Here is a 15,577-nt window from a genome sequence, read left to right on the forward strand (position 1 = left end):
CTGTGGGGTTACCAGCTCTCTTGGTGATGGGCTACACAGCCCAGCTCTGTTGTCCCTTTTCACACTATGGGATGGACAACTGATAGTGTCCTCTTCCTGTTTTCTTTCTAGGACAGCGTCTTCCTTCTGCCTTTTCCTCCCAGGTACTTCCAGCCCAGGACCCCCTTCCCCCTTTTTATATACAGAATAGGCAACGTTTTAGCCTCAGATCTGAGGGCTTACAGCTTCTGTGTAAATGAAATGAAGCTGTTTTCATAAGCTGACTCAGTCTCCCTAGTCGTGTCCTTTGCTCTAAGCAGGCATGTGAAGAATGAGTTTCATTTTCCCATCTTACTTCTTTCCTAGGCTCCAAGTCACAAGTACAGTGCGCACAGCAGCCACGTGACCAACGTCAGTTTTACTCATAACGACAGTCACCTGATTTCAACTGGCGGGAAAGACATGAGCATCATCCAGTGGAAGCTTGTGGAGAAGTCACCTTTACCTCAGAATGAGGTTGTCACAGACAGCAGTCTAACCAAAGCCCCTGCCTCTTCCACTGACAATGCCAGGCAGCCTAACCCCCCGCCACCGCCTCCTTTCCAGCTGTCAGCTCAGACAGTGGAGGAAGACAGCAGAGTAAGCAGCTCACCCCCACTCGAGAACAGCCTGGAGCATGCTGCGGAGCCCAGCGAGGAGCAGAGCGAGGGGGGCAGCGAAGATCTTGGTACGGTGATTGATGAAGAGCCTGCCAGTGAGTTAGGGGAGAAGCAGGGAGCACCCGACCTGCCTGAGGACCAGCAAGGCATACCACTCCTGTGCTAACACCAGGCTGCAGTGCTCCCTCAGCTAGCTGCCTGTGCCGGGATGGAGTCAGGTAACACGATGGGCAGTGATGGGGAATCACTGTGGATGGAGGTTTGTTTCCCACATGAGACGCAGCAAACCAAAGGTCGTTTGGTATATGATGAAAACTTAACCAAACTTAAATAGCAGGAGACTGGCAGGTGAGTGTGTCCTAGAAATCGCCATGTGTGGTATGATACTGGAAACAGAGCTGCAGTTGTACCCTTCGAGATAACCCCGTTATCTGAACGTGAGTTCCTCAGAACCTACGGAGGCACCGCAAACACCATTGCTCATCCACGGGCTCAAATTTTTCCTGATACAGGAAAGTGATCTTGTTGTGATACCTTCCCACCCAAATGTCTAGTGGGAACTTTTAATTAAGGAAAACTTGAGTATTACCAAGTGTGGGGGTGTTGCCTTTTCTTACACTACCAGTAGATGTCCAGACGTGCTCGTGAGGCTACTCTAGGGGATGCCTTCTTTAAGTTAAAACGAGGAACAGCCCTCAGTTCCTGTGGACAGATACTTTATCCTAGAAGCAAGCATTGGTTTGTTGAAGAGCTTTTGATGTATATTAATTAAACCATGGTTCTGAGAGATGGTGGCTTCTCCAAGGAGTCCTTTACCGGCCTAAACATTCTCTAATGTTTGGCATTCAAGGGAATGGAAAAAGGAAGAAAAAAAAAACCCGAATGCCTTTAAAAGACAAACTGTAACGATGACTTGCTAACCCTTGCTAGCCTTCAGCACTGTCTGTTCCCTCAGTAGAAGTATAAACACAGTAGTTTAAATGGTTGAATTGGTGCTTGAAATTCATTGGTTCAGTTGTAATTTTTATACAAACTTATTCCACTGAGGGATGTCTTTTTTACAGAAGTGTAATAGGGTTCACTCCCACAGTACTGCTTACTAGGTGGCACCTGTGCAGATATGCTGTCTGGGCATTTCCTTCTTCTGTGAGCCTTGCAGCCCCTGGCTGGCCAGCCGTGGTGTGGGCAGTGCATGTTGGTATACGTGGGGAGGGGCTTTTTTCAAGTTTTGTCAGATGACTGTTTTTCTTAAGTATGTTTCCTACTTAAATGACTGACAAGTGTGCATTTCCTATGTTTGTTTATACTTTGATTTCAAAAACTGTTTATTTTTTTTACCTTGCTACATTGTTTTCATACTTTTGTTGTCGGAATTATGTTTAGGAACTTTTCATAGGTTCAGATGTCTTAAGTATGCAGCCGTTTACGTGACTGTGCCATTCATTCCAAAGTGCATCAAAACTGTCATTCCCTTCTAGTGTCTTCTCAGGAGTAACACGTGAAAATCAGGTATTTCATCATTTCCAAATATGAAAGCTCCGGTGAACTCCCAAGGACCCTTCTGACACTCGTACCCACACGCTATGTGGAAGGGTGTGTGTGGAGACCTGTGTATCTCTAGATAAGATAGATGCACACACCAAAACATTCACAGTGTAGTCTGTCTAGGTATATGTCCATGTATCTCTCTTGTTTACAACATTGTTTTTAACTAAGGGGGGAAAAACACCTCAAAGTAGCTCTCTTCTGAAGAAGAGCTGCAAAGCCACCTGACTTTGAGTTCGTTCTGTACCCAGTGATCAGAGCGCAGCTTCAGGCATCTCTCTCCACCAGTTAGCAGTGGTGACGAAATCAAGTCCTTGGAAAGGACACTAGGAGATGGAAGTACATTTCTTTCCGTGCCTGGAGGATACAGTGCTCCACAAACAGGGACTTTATTTGGGGACATCTGTCACCTTTGGGGTTGCCATGTACAATGAGATTTATAATCATGATACTCTTGGGTGGTAGTTTCCAAAGACACTACTCATGCGCAGAAAGCGTTCCAGCCCCTCGTGCTGGCAACTACTGTCTCGTGTCAGTCAGATCTGTGATAATGACCGGAAGGATGTGGGATTATGAAATTGTAAATGTTTTCTTAGAAAAACTTGTGAATGAAAATGAACCCAAGTGTTTCATGTGAAGATGAGCCATTTCTATCATGCATTCCGATGTCATGGCAGAAAATTTTGAAGATTAAAAAATAAGAATCAAAACATTTCCTTTGCCTTTTCTTTGGTGGGGTTGTCGGAGATAGTCTTGCTGTGCATCCCAGGCTGGCCTTGAACTTGTGGCAATCCTCCTGCGTCAGCCTAGAAGGTTATCACTGGCAGGTTCCACCATACTCAGTTCTTTTGTATCTTCAATTGCTTTATTCTGGAACTCTATACGGCATCCAGATATCAGAAGGCATAGCCGTGCAGAAGGACACACTCCTGGTAGCTGGAAACCTCATGCCTGTAGAGAAAATTGGTTCTGATGCATACCGCCCATTATTAGGGGATAGATAGGTCAGCTTCCGGTTGTTTCATAGCTGCATTCTCTCTAGTGTTTAACACTGACTGTTCCTGGTGGTCCGCTACACTGGCCTGTCTGCCTCCTGGTGTTGGTCTTTTGAAGGCCTTGTACTCAACAAGCTGGTGCGCGCGTGCGTGCACACACACATGCACACACGCTTTCCCCCTGTGCCTTAGCAATGCACATGCCCCACACCACAACCGAAAGTTGACTACCACAGGCGTTTACAATCGTGGGGACTTAGTCAACTGTGATGTCTGCACATTCACACACTCAACCATGAGAGGCTCCCGTATGTAAGAAATTCTTTTGTTTGCAATCAGGTATGGGGACACACACTTTTGATATCAGGACTGGGAAAGCAGAGGCAGTCCCAGTCGGGCCTTTCCAATCCAAGGCCAGCCAGTGCTAGTTAGTGAGATCCTGTCTCAGAAAAGCGGGGGGGGTTTGATCCGTTTCACTCAAGCTTGACAGAATGCCTGAAGCTCCAAAATTGGCTAAATGAAATGATTATTCTCAAAAAATAAATCTAGGAAAGAAACTACAGGGAAGAAATAAATTGGATTTTTAGGAGCATTGAGGTTGTTAAGACAAGGTAACTTAGAGGAACTGTCGCCTGTTTAAGCAACGGTTAAGTGAAGTAAAAACCGTGTGTGATGTTTTTATGGGGAGGGCATAGCTTTGGATTGTGTATATATGTGTCTTGTTTGGCTTTTTGAACAGTCTCAAGGAGCCCAGACTGGCCTTGACACTGGTCTGTCTCAGCCTCCGGGTTGCTAGGATTATAGGCATGCACGATCATACCTAACTCAACGACAAACATACAGACTAATGACAGGCTGAGAACAGATGCATGGTGCACTGGTGAAAGCCACTGCTACCAAAGGAAGACCAGCTGCAGGCCAAGCGTCACAAACACACCCACACCGGCCATCAGCCCCTGTGGACCCTTCGCTGAGGAATCAAGGCAGGAAAGCCAAATAGCCAGCCCAGACTCACTTGCAAGGGTCGGGCCAGGACTGCATGTTTGAAGGCTCAAGAAAGACTACACAGGGACAAAGAGGCCCTAACAAGGATAGGACTCTGATTTTGCAAAGGAAATGAAACCCAGGCAGGAGCCACGACAATCTTATCCAGGAGAACAGTGATTTGCCCAAAACTCACACCCAAGAAACATGGGATCCACTTGTTTTCCAAAAACAAAAAGCAGCTCTTCCTGCAGGGACAGCACCTCCCTATGTAAACTGCCAGGCTCACCTTCTGCAGGGTCTCCTCAGGGTCCCTTAGTCTCGCCACTCAGTCCACTTAACAACCTTCCCAGCTAAAGGAACCTAGAGAGGAGCAAATAGTCCCAGAACAACAGACTATGGTGACCTCATTGTCACATCATGAGCCACAGCCTTGAGACTGCTTTACTGAACTGTCCTAACACTCTTCCAGTCCAGAAGACTAGCAGGAAAACTCGGTTTCCACCCTCCGAAATACTTAAAATCATGAAGAAATAGCTTGGGTGGTGATTGCCAACAGCAAATGAATGACGTGAATTCTTCATCAGCTGTTGCAACCGTCCTAAATCCATTATCACCATTTGATAGACAAGGGACAGAGCCCAGTGGCCACAATTTGAAGGTTCTGCCCATACAGCCAGCCCCCATGCTGCCACCTCCAGATTAAACTCAGTAAAATGATGGGTGATTGCTCTCAAGAAGAAACACTCGGATGGGTTAGCCAGCTAGAGAAGGTTTCAGACTCAACTGTCAAAAAATTGAGGGGCGCTATAACAAGAGACAACACACTAGTGATGGCCAGGGGCTATGAAGGAGAGCTGGGACCGCCAACAGGTGGTGCCAGGGGCCCCTTTGTGTTTTGTTTGTTTGGATTTTAGAAACTATAATCTTGAGGTAGTGGTTGCTTGAACTTGTATGTGAATTACCTGGCATCAAAGCCCAGAACTGGTTAATAAATAAACTGGGTAACATCTGTGGATTAACTATCAATTTCCTGTCAATAACACAGTTATATAAAGTTTCACCACTAGTGGGAAATGAAGAAGGGGGTCACAGGACTCAAGAGTTTTAAGCTTCATGTGAATCTATTATTTCTAAATGAACTTAAAACATAGAAAATACATGGGAACTTCCCCCTTTTGCATTTTACAACGAAACCCCAGAGACAGTGCCTCGTGTAGACCAGGTTGACCTCAGACTTGCTAGTTGAAAATGACATCAAAATCCTCCTGCCTCCACCTACCAAGTGCCGAGCTCACAGGCACCCCTCATCATGCCTGTGAGGCTCTGGTATGCATCCTACCAACTGAGCTACACTTCCACCAAAACCCCTTTTGTGTCCTTGTGCACCTGTGAGCTCTACCCCAGGTCCCATGACTGTCGTAGGTACTAGGTGACATCTACGGCTTTCTTGGCTGGCTCTGCCATCACAGGTATCTGTGTGGACTTGTTGCTGTGTTGTAATCACAATGGGACTAGGGGTGAACTTCTGAGGTGTGTCACCAGGGGATACAGGTTTGGCAACCCAAGCACTCTGATCCCATCTGGTCCATTCCAATGCCAGCAGTTGGTATACTGTTGTTCTTACCCAGAAATGCATGGGGTCAGAAGTTTTTTCAAGGCTCAGGTTCTCAGTTTTCTCATTGTTTACATATACATAGATATCGATGGGCGGGACCCAAGTCTAAACATAAAATCCACATGTATGTTTCAAATGCACATACCTGCAGTTGGAAGGTAACCACACGCCAAGTGTGGCCTGTCACATGTGATCAGGCCTGGAGTCTTCCACTGGTGACAACTTTTAAGTTTTGGAACATTTCAGATTTACGGCTTTCAGCTTAGGGACATTTGTCCCGTCTGTAACAGTTCCCACTTCCTACAGCAAGTGGGGGACATGGCCTTTGCTGTGCCCCATTGTTGAGGCAGGTCCTCCTTTCCCTTCTCCACAACCCGTGGTTTTTTGTTTTTTTGTTTGTTTGTTTGTTTGTTTTTTCTGCTCCAAGAGGCACTGTCCACGCTTGTTTTTGGAACCCTCTCCTAAAGCTACCCAGGCCTGCTTTCCTGGGTGCCTGCACTGAGCTATCTTCCCTTGCTTGGAACTAATCCAATGAAGGGAAGCTTAGCATGAGCAGCCCTGAGGGGAGGCCATTGGCTTCCTCCCGAGTGACAGGCAAAATCCATTTCCATGTGGCCGACTGTTTGCTGCCCCTGCGTACCTCATCACCAGAATCATTAGCAAAAATGTTTGCTGGGCCTTGACATTTCCATTTAGAAGATTGATTAATTCTGTATGGAGCCTAGAGTCCTCTTGGCAGGACTCACACAATCCCAGAGCCCTCCACCCACACCTGGTACCCCAGCCTTCTGCTGGGGGCAGTTGAAGAATCTAACAAAAACCTAACCACAGTCCCACCATATCCCCCATCCCATAATGTCGTCTTGTCTGGTGACAATGCTGTCTGTAGACATTACTGTGATGTTCACATAAGAAATCACCTAGATTTCCATTACGTGATGCTCGAGCCTGCTGGCCATAGTGGGGAAGACTGGTTTTAACCAGTAATCACTTGGCTCCCGTGCTGCATGTGGTGGGTGGAGGTGAGGTTAAGTGCTGCCTGCCTGAGCTGCCCCAGCTTCTGGAACCCACGAGAAAGGAGAGATGAAGAGAGTGGGGCTCTGTATGCCCCACCCCCCACCCCTGCTCAGCTCAGGCAACGCCAGGCCTGTGGGCATGAATGGATATCATTAGGGAAGTTGATTCCTGATGCAGGAAAGCCTGGCCCCTGCAGAGTGCAGCAGGGCCTGTCCTGGAAGGCCACATTGTTAGGAAATCCAGGAGAGCGCACAGGTGGCTCCAATACAGACACTGCCATTCCATCAACAAAACAACTCGTTTCCACCATGCACACACCCTGCTGCCTGCCAACCAGATTTTGAGCTCTCCTCACCAGGTCACAAGAAGTTTCCAGAAAAGACCTGAGCCTGACTCATACAGATGGTGTTCTTTCTCCCACTGCTTGCTCAAATGCAAATGTTCTCCTCAGTCAACCCCTGGGGCTATACAAATTGTAAACCCTGCCACCTCTTGCCTTCTTGGGTTCTGGCCCTACCTCTAGAGAGCTGGAGGTCACCAAGCTAAGCTCATCACTCCATGAGTTCTGGAGGCAGAGGAAGGGTCCCCATTCTGTCTCTGGCACCCCACAGCAGAATCAGTGACAGCAGCATGATGTGTGCCTTAAAGGGCACTGACTTTGGAGGTCAAACGAGTCCCCCAACAGAGAGGAAGCTGGGGTGCCTATCTCGAGGTAACCCTAGATTTATCCATAGAAGACCTTCAGAAAAGGACAGATGGGGGTCCCATGAAGAAGCTTATGAAACTTGTGGATTAAAGACATCCCAGGGAGCTAGAGGCCAAGGAGAGCCTGGCAAGGCTTCCTGACCCTGGGTATCTGGGTCAGCTGGTAGCATCACTGAACCCAGGCCCGAGCAATTGAGCGTGAAGATGAAGGCAGGCTAATTCTCCAATGAGCCAGGCTGCCTATTCTGGTCACAACTACCTTTCCAGACCACACTGCTTCCTCGGGGACTGAAACACCACAAAGACCAGGGAAAAAACACAAAACAGCAAGATAGCTCAGCTGGTGAAAGTGTCTGCCACCAAGCCTGATGACCCGATTCCATTCGTTCCCAAGGTCAGATGGTAGAAGTTACCGACGGCAGCAAGTTTTGTCATTTGCCCCACTCACATACACCACACGACAATCCATGTAAAGGCCAGGGAATGTCCCTAGCATATAGCTGCCATCCTGAGACACAGGTAACAGGACTGTCAGTATCTCTCAGCCATGGGGCCAACATTGCTTACAGCCTCTGGAGTTCTGGGGGCCTGGAAGCTCACCTTGAGGAATCCTGCCTTGGCACAGGTATTCTACTAGTTATAACTCACCATGTCTACAATCCACTGGGAAAAAGACAGAAAGCAGGCTTGGGAGCCAGGAGTCCTGTAGCAGGTACATAGGGCTTGGCCCATGTCCTGCTGTGGCCACCAGACAGGAGTCTGATTCCACCACTCCTAGCCTACGACCCAAACAAGGTCGCCTGCACTCAGTGGGCATGCACGGCCTCAGAAGTACAGAAAACTGACCCCCATCTGACCCAGAAGGTCACCTGCACTCAGTGGGCGTGCATGGCCTCAGAAGTACAGCAAACTGACCCCCATCTGACCAGCGAGGCTCCCTAGAAGCCCAGTGAGCTCGCCTAAGCTGTAAGGACTCAGGCATTACGCTGTTCCGCCTGTCACCTGGCAGAATGCACTCAGACAGTGCCCTCCCTGGTCAGCCCAGGGTTCCATGACTGCATAGTTTGCACGCAGGTGCATAGGACTCTTTAAAAGACAGACCCCCACCCACTTAGGCTCTCTTTCCCTCAGTTCCCCTGGAACAGAAAGGACTTTTCCTGTCTCCCTCTCCTCTTCTGTTCTCTCTCTGTCTCTCTAACTCTTTTCTCTTTCCTTACACCCCCCTTCTAATAAAACTTCTCACTAAACTCTGTCTGCCCTGTGTGTTTGTCCCCCGCCCCTCGGTCACGGTCACCCTTGCCTGCCATGGAATCCATACAAGGTCCCCACCCAAGATCCCCCTCAAGCTTTATCATAACACAGGGCATCTCAGCTATCCCAAACTTTTAACTCAGCCAGGCCAGGTTTTCCCCATGCTCCATGAGCAAGTCCCAGGGAAGGAGACTGCAGGCACCGGAGCGTGGAGAAAGCTAGAAAACCATTGTCCCCGGACCACTTCAAGGAGAGATGTGCAGCCACCAAGTATAAACAAAGGTTCCTCTCTCTGACTCTGCCTTAATTAGAACGACAACTCATTGAGAGCAATTTAATGGTTCACGAAAGGTTAATGAGATTCCTGTTTGGGGAAGTGTTGAATACAACACAGGCTTAACCAGAAACACAAAGCTAACCTTTATTCTCTTTAATTATTCGGTCAGGATAATTTCCTTGGAGCCGGTTTAGTCTCAAGATGGTTCTAATTAAACAACAGTGAACTTTGAAATCAACATCAACTCACTCAGCTGCAACTCAATTTTCAAATTAATCTGCCATGGAACACAGGAGGCTCGGCGGCCTGAGTGGGGGATGGGGGGGAGATGAGCTTAGGATCAGGTATGTCTGGCTTCAGCTTCCAGTGGCAAAAGCTGTGCCAGAGATTTGAAGTGGCCCCTGAACCAGCAGCCCCTGCATCCCCCTTCACTCAACAACTATCTGCTGCCCCATCCCACTCACACATTCCCATTCATACCCTTCCTCTTCCCCCTCCCCCTCCCTCCCCCCTCTCTCTTCCTGTCAAAGCCTGGTTAGCTGAGCTTCGCATTTTAACGGCTTCTCCCAGTGATGGGAAGCAAGGGCACCATTTCCCACGACCCGAGGCAGCTTCAACTGCCTTCCACCCCAAGGTGACGTTTGCAGTGACCAAAGATTCCAGTCTGCCAAGTGCATGGTGGGCTGCGTGGAAGGCCTGTGCCTTGGCGCAGCTACAAAGCCATGTGATCAGGACAAACATCAGTGACCACAGAAAAGGTCAGGTGGAGGGAAGGCGCTGTGTCCTGGTCGTGCTGTTCAGAACACCAAGAAAGAGATGTTATCTAAGGAATGCTGCTCCTAGACAGCCTGCATGGATGGCCCTTGACGCCCATTCATGTTTTGCAGCCAGAACCCTTGCAAAGCCTGTGGTGAACTTCAGATCGGGACAAGCAGAACACAGCCTGCTGTGCTGAACACCACCTCCTGAGCCACACAGATGCCAGGGTTCCAGGCCCAGGCCTATGTGGTGACAGCAGCTGGAGACAGGAGACCGTGTATTTCATCCGTTCTGTCCCTTCCTAACACAGGAGCCTAATGGGACATGAGTTTCCCAGAACATAAGCCCAAGACCGCCACCTCCCCTCAGCCAGGCTCCCAAGCCTGCTGTAAGCAAACACCCCCCTCAACACACACACACACACACACACACACACACACACACACACACACACACACACACCAGCACTAGGAGTATGCCTGTACGGAAGGGGCTGTGGGTTCTAGGAACCTGAGCTCAAAACGACCCCAGAAATGATTTCAAAGGCAAGGCTGCCATCTGGTTTGCTTGCGAGGCCCAAGCATTGTGCTATCAGGGAAGCCTGGGAGCAGCAAGGGTGGACCAGTGAGCCCGGCAGGAGGCTTGTTGAGGACAGAAGGGCCGAACCCAGGTCAGGCCACATGGCTAACGGACTTGCCTTTGTTTTACTGAGGAGAATGCATCACTGATCCCTTGAACCCAGCTGTGGGAAGGGTAACGGAAGCTGTGGACACAAAATGGTTTCCTTCGTCTCGCCGAGCGACATAAGCCAGTCTCAAGAAGACAAATTTAAAACTCTAACAAGTGGGTATTTGTGTGTGTGTTTGCACGTTATAAAAACCAGAAAGGTAGCCGGGAGGTGGTGGCGCACGCCTTTAATCCCAGCACTCGGGAGGCAGAGGCAGAGGCAGGTGGATCTCTGTGAGTTTGAGGCTGGGGGCTGGACCGACAGCCTCCAAAACAATACAGAGAAACCCTGTCTGGTAAAACCAGAAAAAAAAAAAAAAAAACCAGAAAGGGAACCATGGGAAGGGAAGAGGAGAACTTGGGGGGGGGGATGAGAAGAAAGTAACGAACAATGGAATGAGACGCAGATCAGGGCTGCAGAGACGCAGCCGCCAAAAGCACGGGCTGCTCTAGCGGGGGACCTGGGTTCGGTTCCCTGCATGCCTGTGGGGGCTCACAAGCATCTGTAACAACAGGTCTGGGGATCTGAGGCCCTCGGCCAGCCTCCTGTAGCACCGGGCTTTCACACAGTGCACATACATACATGGATACAAACACTCACATACATAAATTAGCAGACTTAAAAAAAAAACCAGAACGGGCAGACAGAGAACGGGCTGAAGGGGAAGGGAAAGGAGGAGGAGGGCAGTGTTCAAAACTATAATGACACATGTATGAAGATGAACTTAGTATGTTCACCTATATGGTTAATTTAAAAAGTTGCTATTCAGCCGGGATTTGGTGGCACACACCTTTAATCCCAGCACTGAGGAGGGAGAGGCAAGCATCTCTGAGTTCAAAGCGAGCTGGTCTACAGAACTAGTTCTAGGACAGCCAGAGCTACCCTGTCTCCAGCCAGAGCTAAACATAGAAACCCTGCCTTGAAAAACAAAAGACAAAAAAAAATTGCTATCCTTTAAGGGCACGCTTTCCTGGACACCCATGGAATCTTCACACACCCGGGAAACGAGAATGAGGAAAATACCACTCCCTGGGAAGGAAAAGGCTGAACTGGGGTGGTGGTAGCTCTAGCATCGGGCCCAACCATGTGACCTGGGGGACATAAGGAGACTGAATGTCCTGACCTCTGTTAAGAGCCTGCCACCCAATGAGAGAGCGGCCCCCAGAACCAACCAACCAACCAACCTGGCAAGGAGTCAAAGCAGCTTATAGAACGGCTCTGAGCCTACAGTCACAAGCAAGGCCAGGATGGTGTGGGCAGCCGGACTGCGCTGGTCCCATATACCACACACTGCTCGCTGACTGGCCTACTGAGAGTCATGGACCCCAGCAGGCCGATGAGGTCTCTGCCTGGGATTCAGGGCTGGGTTCTGCCGACTGGACAACCATTCCCACGTGTGTGACATGAGATTCTGCTCTGTAGAAAAAGCACCAAGACATGACACAAAGGACAACTGCCTTGTTGCAAAGGTGTCCCAAGTGAGGCCCAGCTTCCCTTGGGCTCTGGGAAATCCAGATTTACTGGACAGGTGTCACTAGAGACTGTCCCTGAAGCAATCGTCCCAAGGAGCCAATGACCATTCCCAGCAATATCAAAACAGCGCTCTGATGAAACATGAAAATTTGCAAAAATGGAAACAATCTCTCGATGAGAAAACGAATCTAAAGCATTAACGATAATTCAACAACACTAATACCGTGTAAGGTGATTGCAACTTCAAAGACGTTTTGTTGTGTGTTAGATTGGCAAACATCAAAAAGCTAGATGCTATACTCCACTGGCAAATCAGATCAGGCACTTTCATGACCTAGGACGATAGCTCCATCTCTCAGGAGGAGGAGCTGTCCAAATGGGAAGTAGCATCCCTTAGCATGAAGCCTGTTCCAGAAAATTACGCCTCACATGTGTTCAGCAGTGTAGCAGATTCTAGGCAGAGAGGGTTGCGTGGGGCCGAAGCATTATTTGTGAAGGAGAAACAACCTTCGTGCCCATGGCTACTTTTCTGTTGCTGCTAGAAGATGTCATGATCAAAAGCAACCTCGGGACCTGCGGATTTGTTACATTGTTACATCTTACCGGGTACAGAGGCCATGATCAAAAGGAAACAGGCCAGGAGCGGAGGCAGAGGCCATGGTTTGCTCCTCCTGGCTAGCTCAGGCTGCTCTGTAAGGACCGGGACCCCCTACCGAGGGATGGGACACACAGCAGGCTGGGATCCTCCCACAGTAACTATTACAAGAAAATGTCCCACAGGCTTGCCCACGAGCCAATCTGATAAAGACATTTTGTTTTTTCAATTGTGGTCCCTTCTTTCCAGGAGACTCTAGTTTGTATTAAGTTGACCAAGCAAAAGAACTAACCAGTACACCAGGAGAGACTAGGTAAAGAAAACTATGATGGTTATAAAATGGGGTACAGTCGAGAATGCGCTGCAGGCTCCAAGCCAGAAGCAGAAGGTATGGTAGCACTTGGGCAAAACCAGACAAGGCAAATCCACCCACACACGCACACCTAACAGCAAACCAAGGGTGGGAAAGTACAGGACTTCATGGATACCCGCTCTCTGTTGGGGGGTACGGAAATGCTCACAGGCCGGTAAGGGGCATGGTGAGACAAATCTGGGGCCAAGCGTGGGCTACAACTGAGCTACAATCGTATGGGTAGTGATACAAATGGCTATTACCAGTGAAAAGAAACCCAGTAAACTCTTGACGGGCCCACAGTGAAGCGGGAGGGTCAGCCTAGAAAATCTCGTTAGCCAGGTGGGGGCAGCACACGACTTTAGTCCCAGCATTCAGGAGGTAGAGGCAGGTGGATCTGAGTTCAAAGGCCACCCTGGACAGGACAGAGTTGCCACACAGGGAAACTTTGTCTTGAAAATCCAAAACGAGAAAACAAGAAATCACCTTTTTTAAAGTATGCCTGTGTGGGTCTGTGTACATGAACACAGTGCCTAAGAGGCCGGAAGAGGGAATTTGACCGCCTGGAACTAGTTACAGGTGCTTGGGAGGCACCTCAAGTGGGGCTGGGAATCAATTTGGGTCCTCTTTTGAGAGCAGTAAATACTCTTAACTACTGAGCTATCCCCCCACAGCCCCCCCAAGAGGAGACTTAAAATGATTTATTTTTAGTTTGTATGTATGAATGTTTTGCCTGAGTGTCATGCATGTGCACCCACATGCATGCCTCACGTCTGTGGAGGCCAGAAGAGGGCTTCAGATCCTCTGGAACTGGAGTTTCAGATCTGTGAGATGCCATGTGGGGCTTGGGGAATACACCTGAGTCCTGTGGAGGAGCAGCAAACATTGTTTTGTTTTTGTTTTGTTTTGAGATAGGGCTTCTCTGTGTAACAGCTCTGGCTGTCCTAGAACTAACTCTTACAGACTAGGCTGGTCTCGAACTCACAAAGATCTGCCTGCCGGCCGGGCATTAATAATATATACCTTTAATCCTAGCACTTGGGAGGCAGAGGCAGGCAGATCTCTGTGAGTTGGAGGCCAGCCTGATCTACAGAGCAAGTTCCAGGACAACCTACAAAACAATAGAGAAATCCTGTCTCGAAAAACAAAACAACAAAAAAAATCTGCCTGCCTCAGCCTCCCAAGTGCTGGGATTAAAGGTGTGCGCCACCACCTCGCAGCAGCAGTAAACATTTTTAACACTGAGCTATCTCTCCAGCCCCAGGGGGGGCGGCGAAAAATCACTTTTTACAGTTGCCTTAGTACCAAACAATTCAGTCAAAATTCACCAGTGAGGACTACACCAGGGGACTGGAGTAGCTAAGCACAAGGTTGTGTCATCTCAAATACCCCACAGAGGACTTAAAATCACAAGGGGGAAAGATACCTTCTCGGGGGTGAAATGCATCCAGTAACATTGACGGAAATGTCAGCTCCCAATCACCAATACTAGAACTAGTGTCGCCTAATAAATAGGACCCTGCATCATCCCAGGGAAGACCACCAGACAAACTCAAGTAGAGGGTGTCCCACAAGACAGCTTCCCGGGACTCTTCAGTAACTCCGTGTCAGGAAGGACACTGGCAGCTGTTTGGACTGAAGGAGACTCGGGGATTTACGGAGTTTTCATGTCATTGTACTCTTTAACTGGATCCTGGATGTAAAACAAGAGCCCTCACCGACTGGGCGCACAGGTGTGCGATGCCGTCCTTCGGGCATGCCATGGCTGTGGTCCGTCCGGTTGCTAAAATCGCTTTCCAGAGGGAGAAGAGACAATATCCACTCCTCCCCCTAAGGATGTGTAGTTCACTCCGGGGGACCACTGAGTCTATTAGGCTTCCTTACAGAGCACGGGTGAGGGGTTACTTACTGGGTGTTAGTGTTCTTCTCAGACAGCGCTGTATCGGGATGAGAGCGAGCCTCCCCGCAGCTGAGCAGACGGAACTTCTCCACAGCCTCCAGGGCCTAAATGTTCTAGCCCCTCCCCTAGACCTTGTGGGATTTAGGCAGATTTGCATACACCAGGTGTTGGAAGCTGCTGGCTACTCAGGTGAGGTCTTGTAAGCCTCCCCACCCTTCCATGAAGGGATGGACACAGTCAACAAGCCCAGCTGGGATGCTCCTTCCGCAAGTGGGAGCAGCTGGACGCAAGATGGTGGTTGCTCTGCTCAGAGGGTAGTCGTGGACAACACGCCCTCTTGGACTCCCAAAAGTCAGGCCTATTAATGTTCCATCGCACAGGGACGCGGTGTTCATGAGACTCTCCCCTTACTCGTGATTTATAGGCAGCCAGCAGTTGCCAGGAGGGAGGGACTCAAGAGTCCCCTCCCTGGGGATAAATTGGCAGTTAATGTAAGGAAATACAAGGGAACTCGGTCCCTAATGGACTGACTCATGTGGGTCATTAGGGACACTTGGTTAGCTCTGGTTGACAGCCCTGTTAATTCCATGCCCTGGAGGACAGACCAGGACTAGAATTACTGGGAACTAGGCATCGAAGACGTGGTTTTGATGCCCAAATGCTTGGGCCAAATAGCACTGTGCTCACAGGAGTTCCGACAGAACTGGGTTTGGGCTGTGCACACAGCTGCTATGATATTCG

At 49.2% G+C, this 15,577-nt stretch overlaps 1 protein-coding gene and 1 long non-coding RNA gene across 8 annotated transcripts in view; one reads left to right on the forward strand and one right to left on the reverse strand.

Moving 5' to 3' along the window:
• Nucleotides 1–2,893, forward strand: part of Eml4 (EMAP like 4) — a 113,493-nt gene extending 110,600 nt beyond the window's left edge. For all 7 annotated transcript variants that reach the window (XM_040739088.1, XM_040739087.1, XM_040739089.1 and 4 more), the window contains one exon: nt 346–2,893. In XM_040739088.1, coding sequence (XP_040595022.1) covers nt 346–804 — 459 coding nt within the window. In that variant the 3' untranslated portion in view covers nt 805–2,893. The remainder of the gene's footprint in view (nt 1–345) is intronic.
• Nucleotides 2,557–15,233, reverse strand: LOC121137151. The gene is made up of 2 exons (XR_005874384.1): nt 14,846–15,233; nt 2,557–3,134 (listed from the first exon to the last, which is right to left on the reverse strand). It is a non-coding gene; the product is annotated as an uncharacterized LOC121137151 (long non-coding RNA).
• Nucleotides 15,234–15,577: the final 344 nt, after the last annotated feature.

This window comes from Mesocricetus auratus, unplaced genomic scaffold, assembly GCF_017639785.1.
Source record: "Mesocricetus auratus isolate SY011 unplaced genomic scaffold, BCM_Maur_2.0 Super-Scaffold_100676, whole genome shotgun sequence".
NCBI classification, from domain to species: domain Eukaryota; kingdom Metazoa; phylum Chordata; class Mammalia; order Rodentia; family Cricetidae; genus Mesocricetus; species Mesocricetus auratus.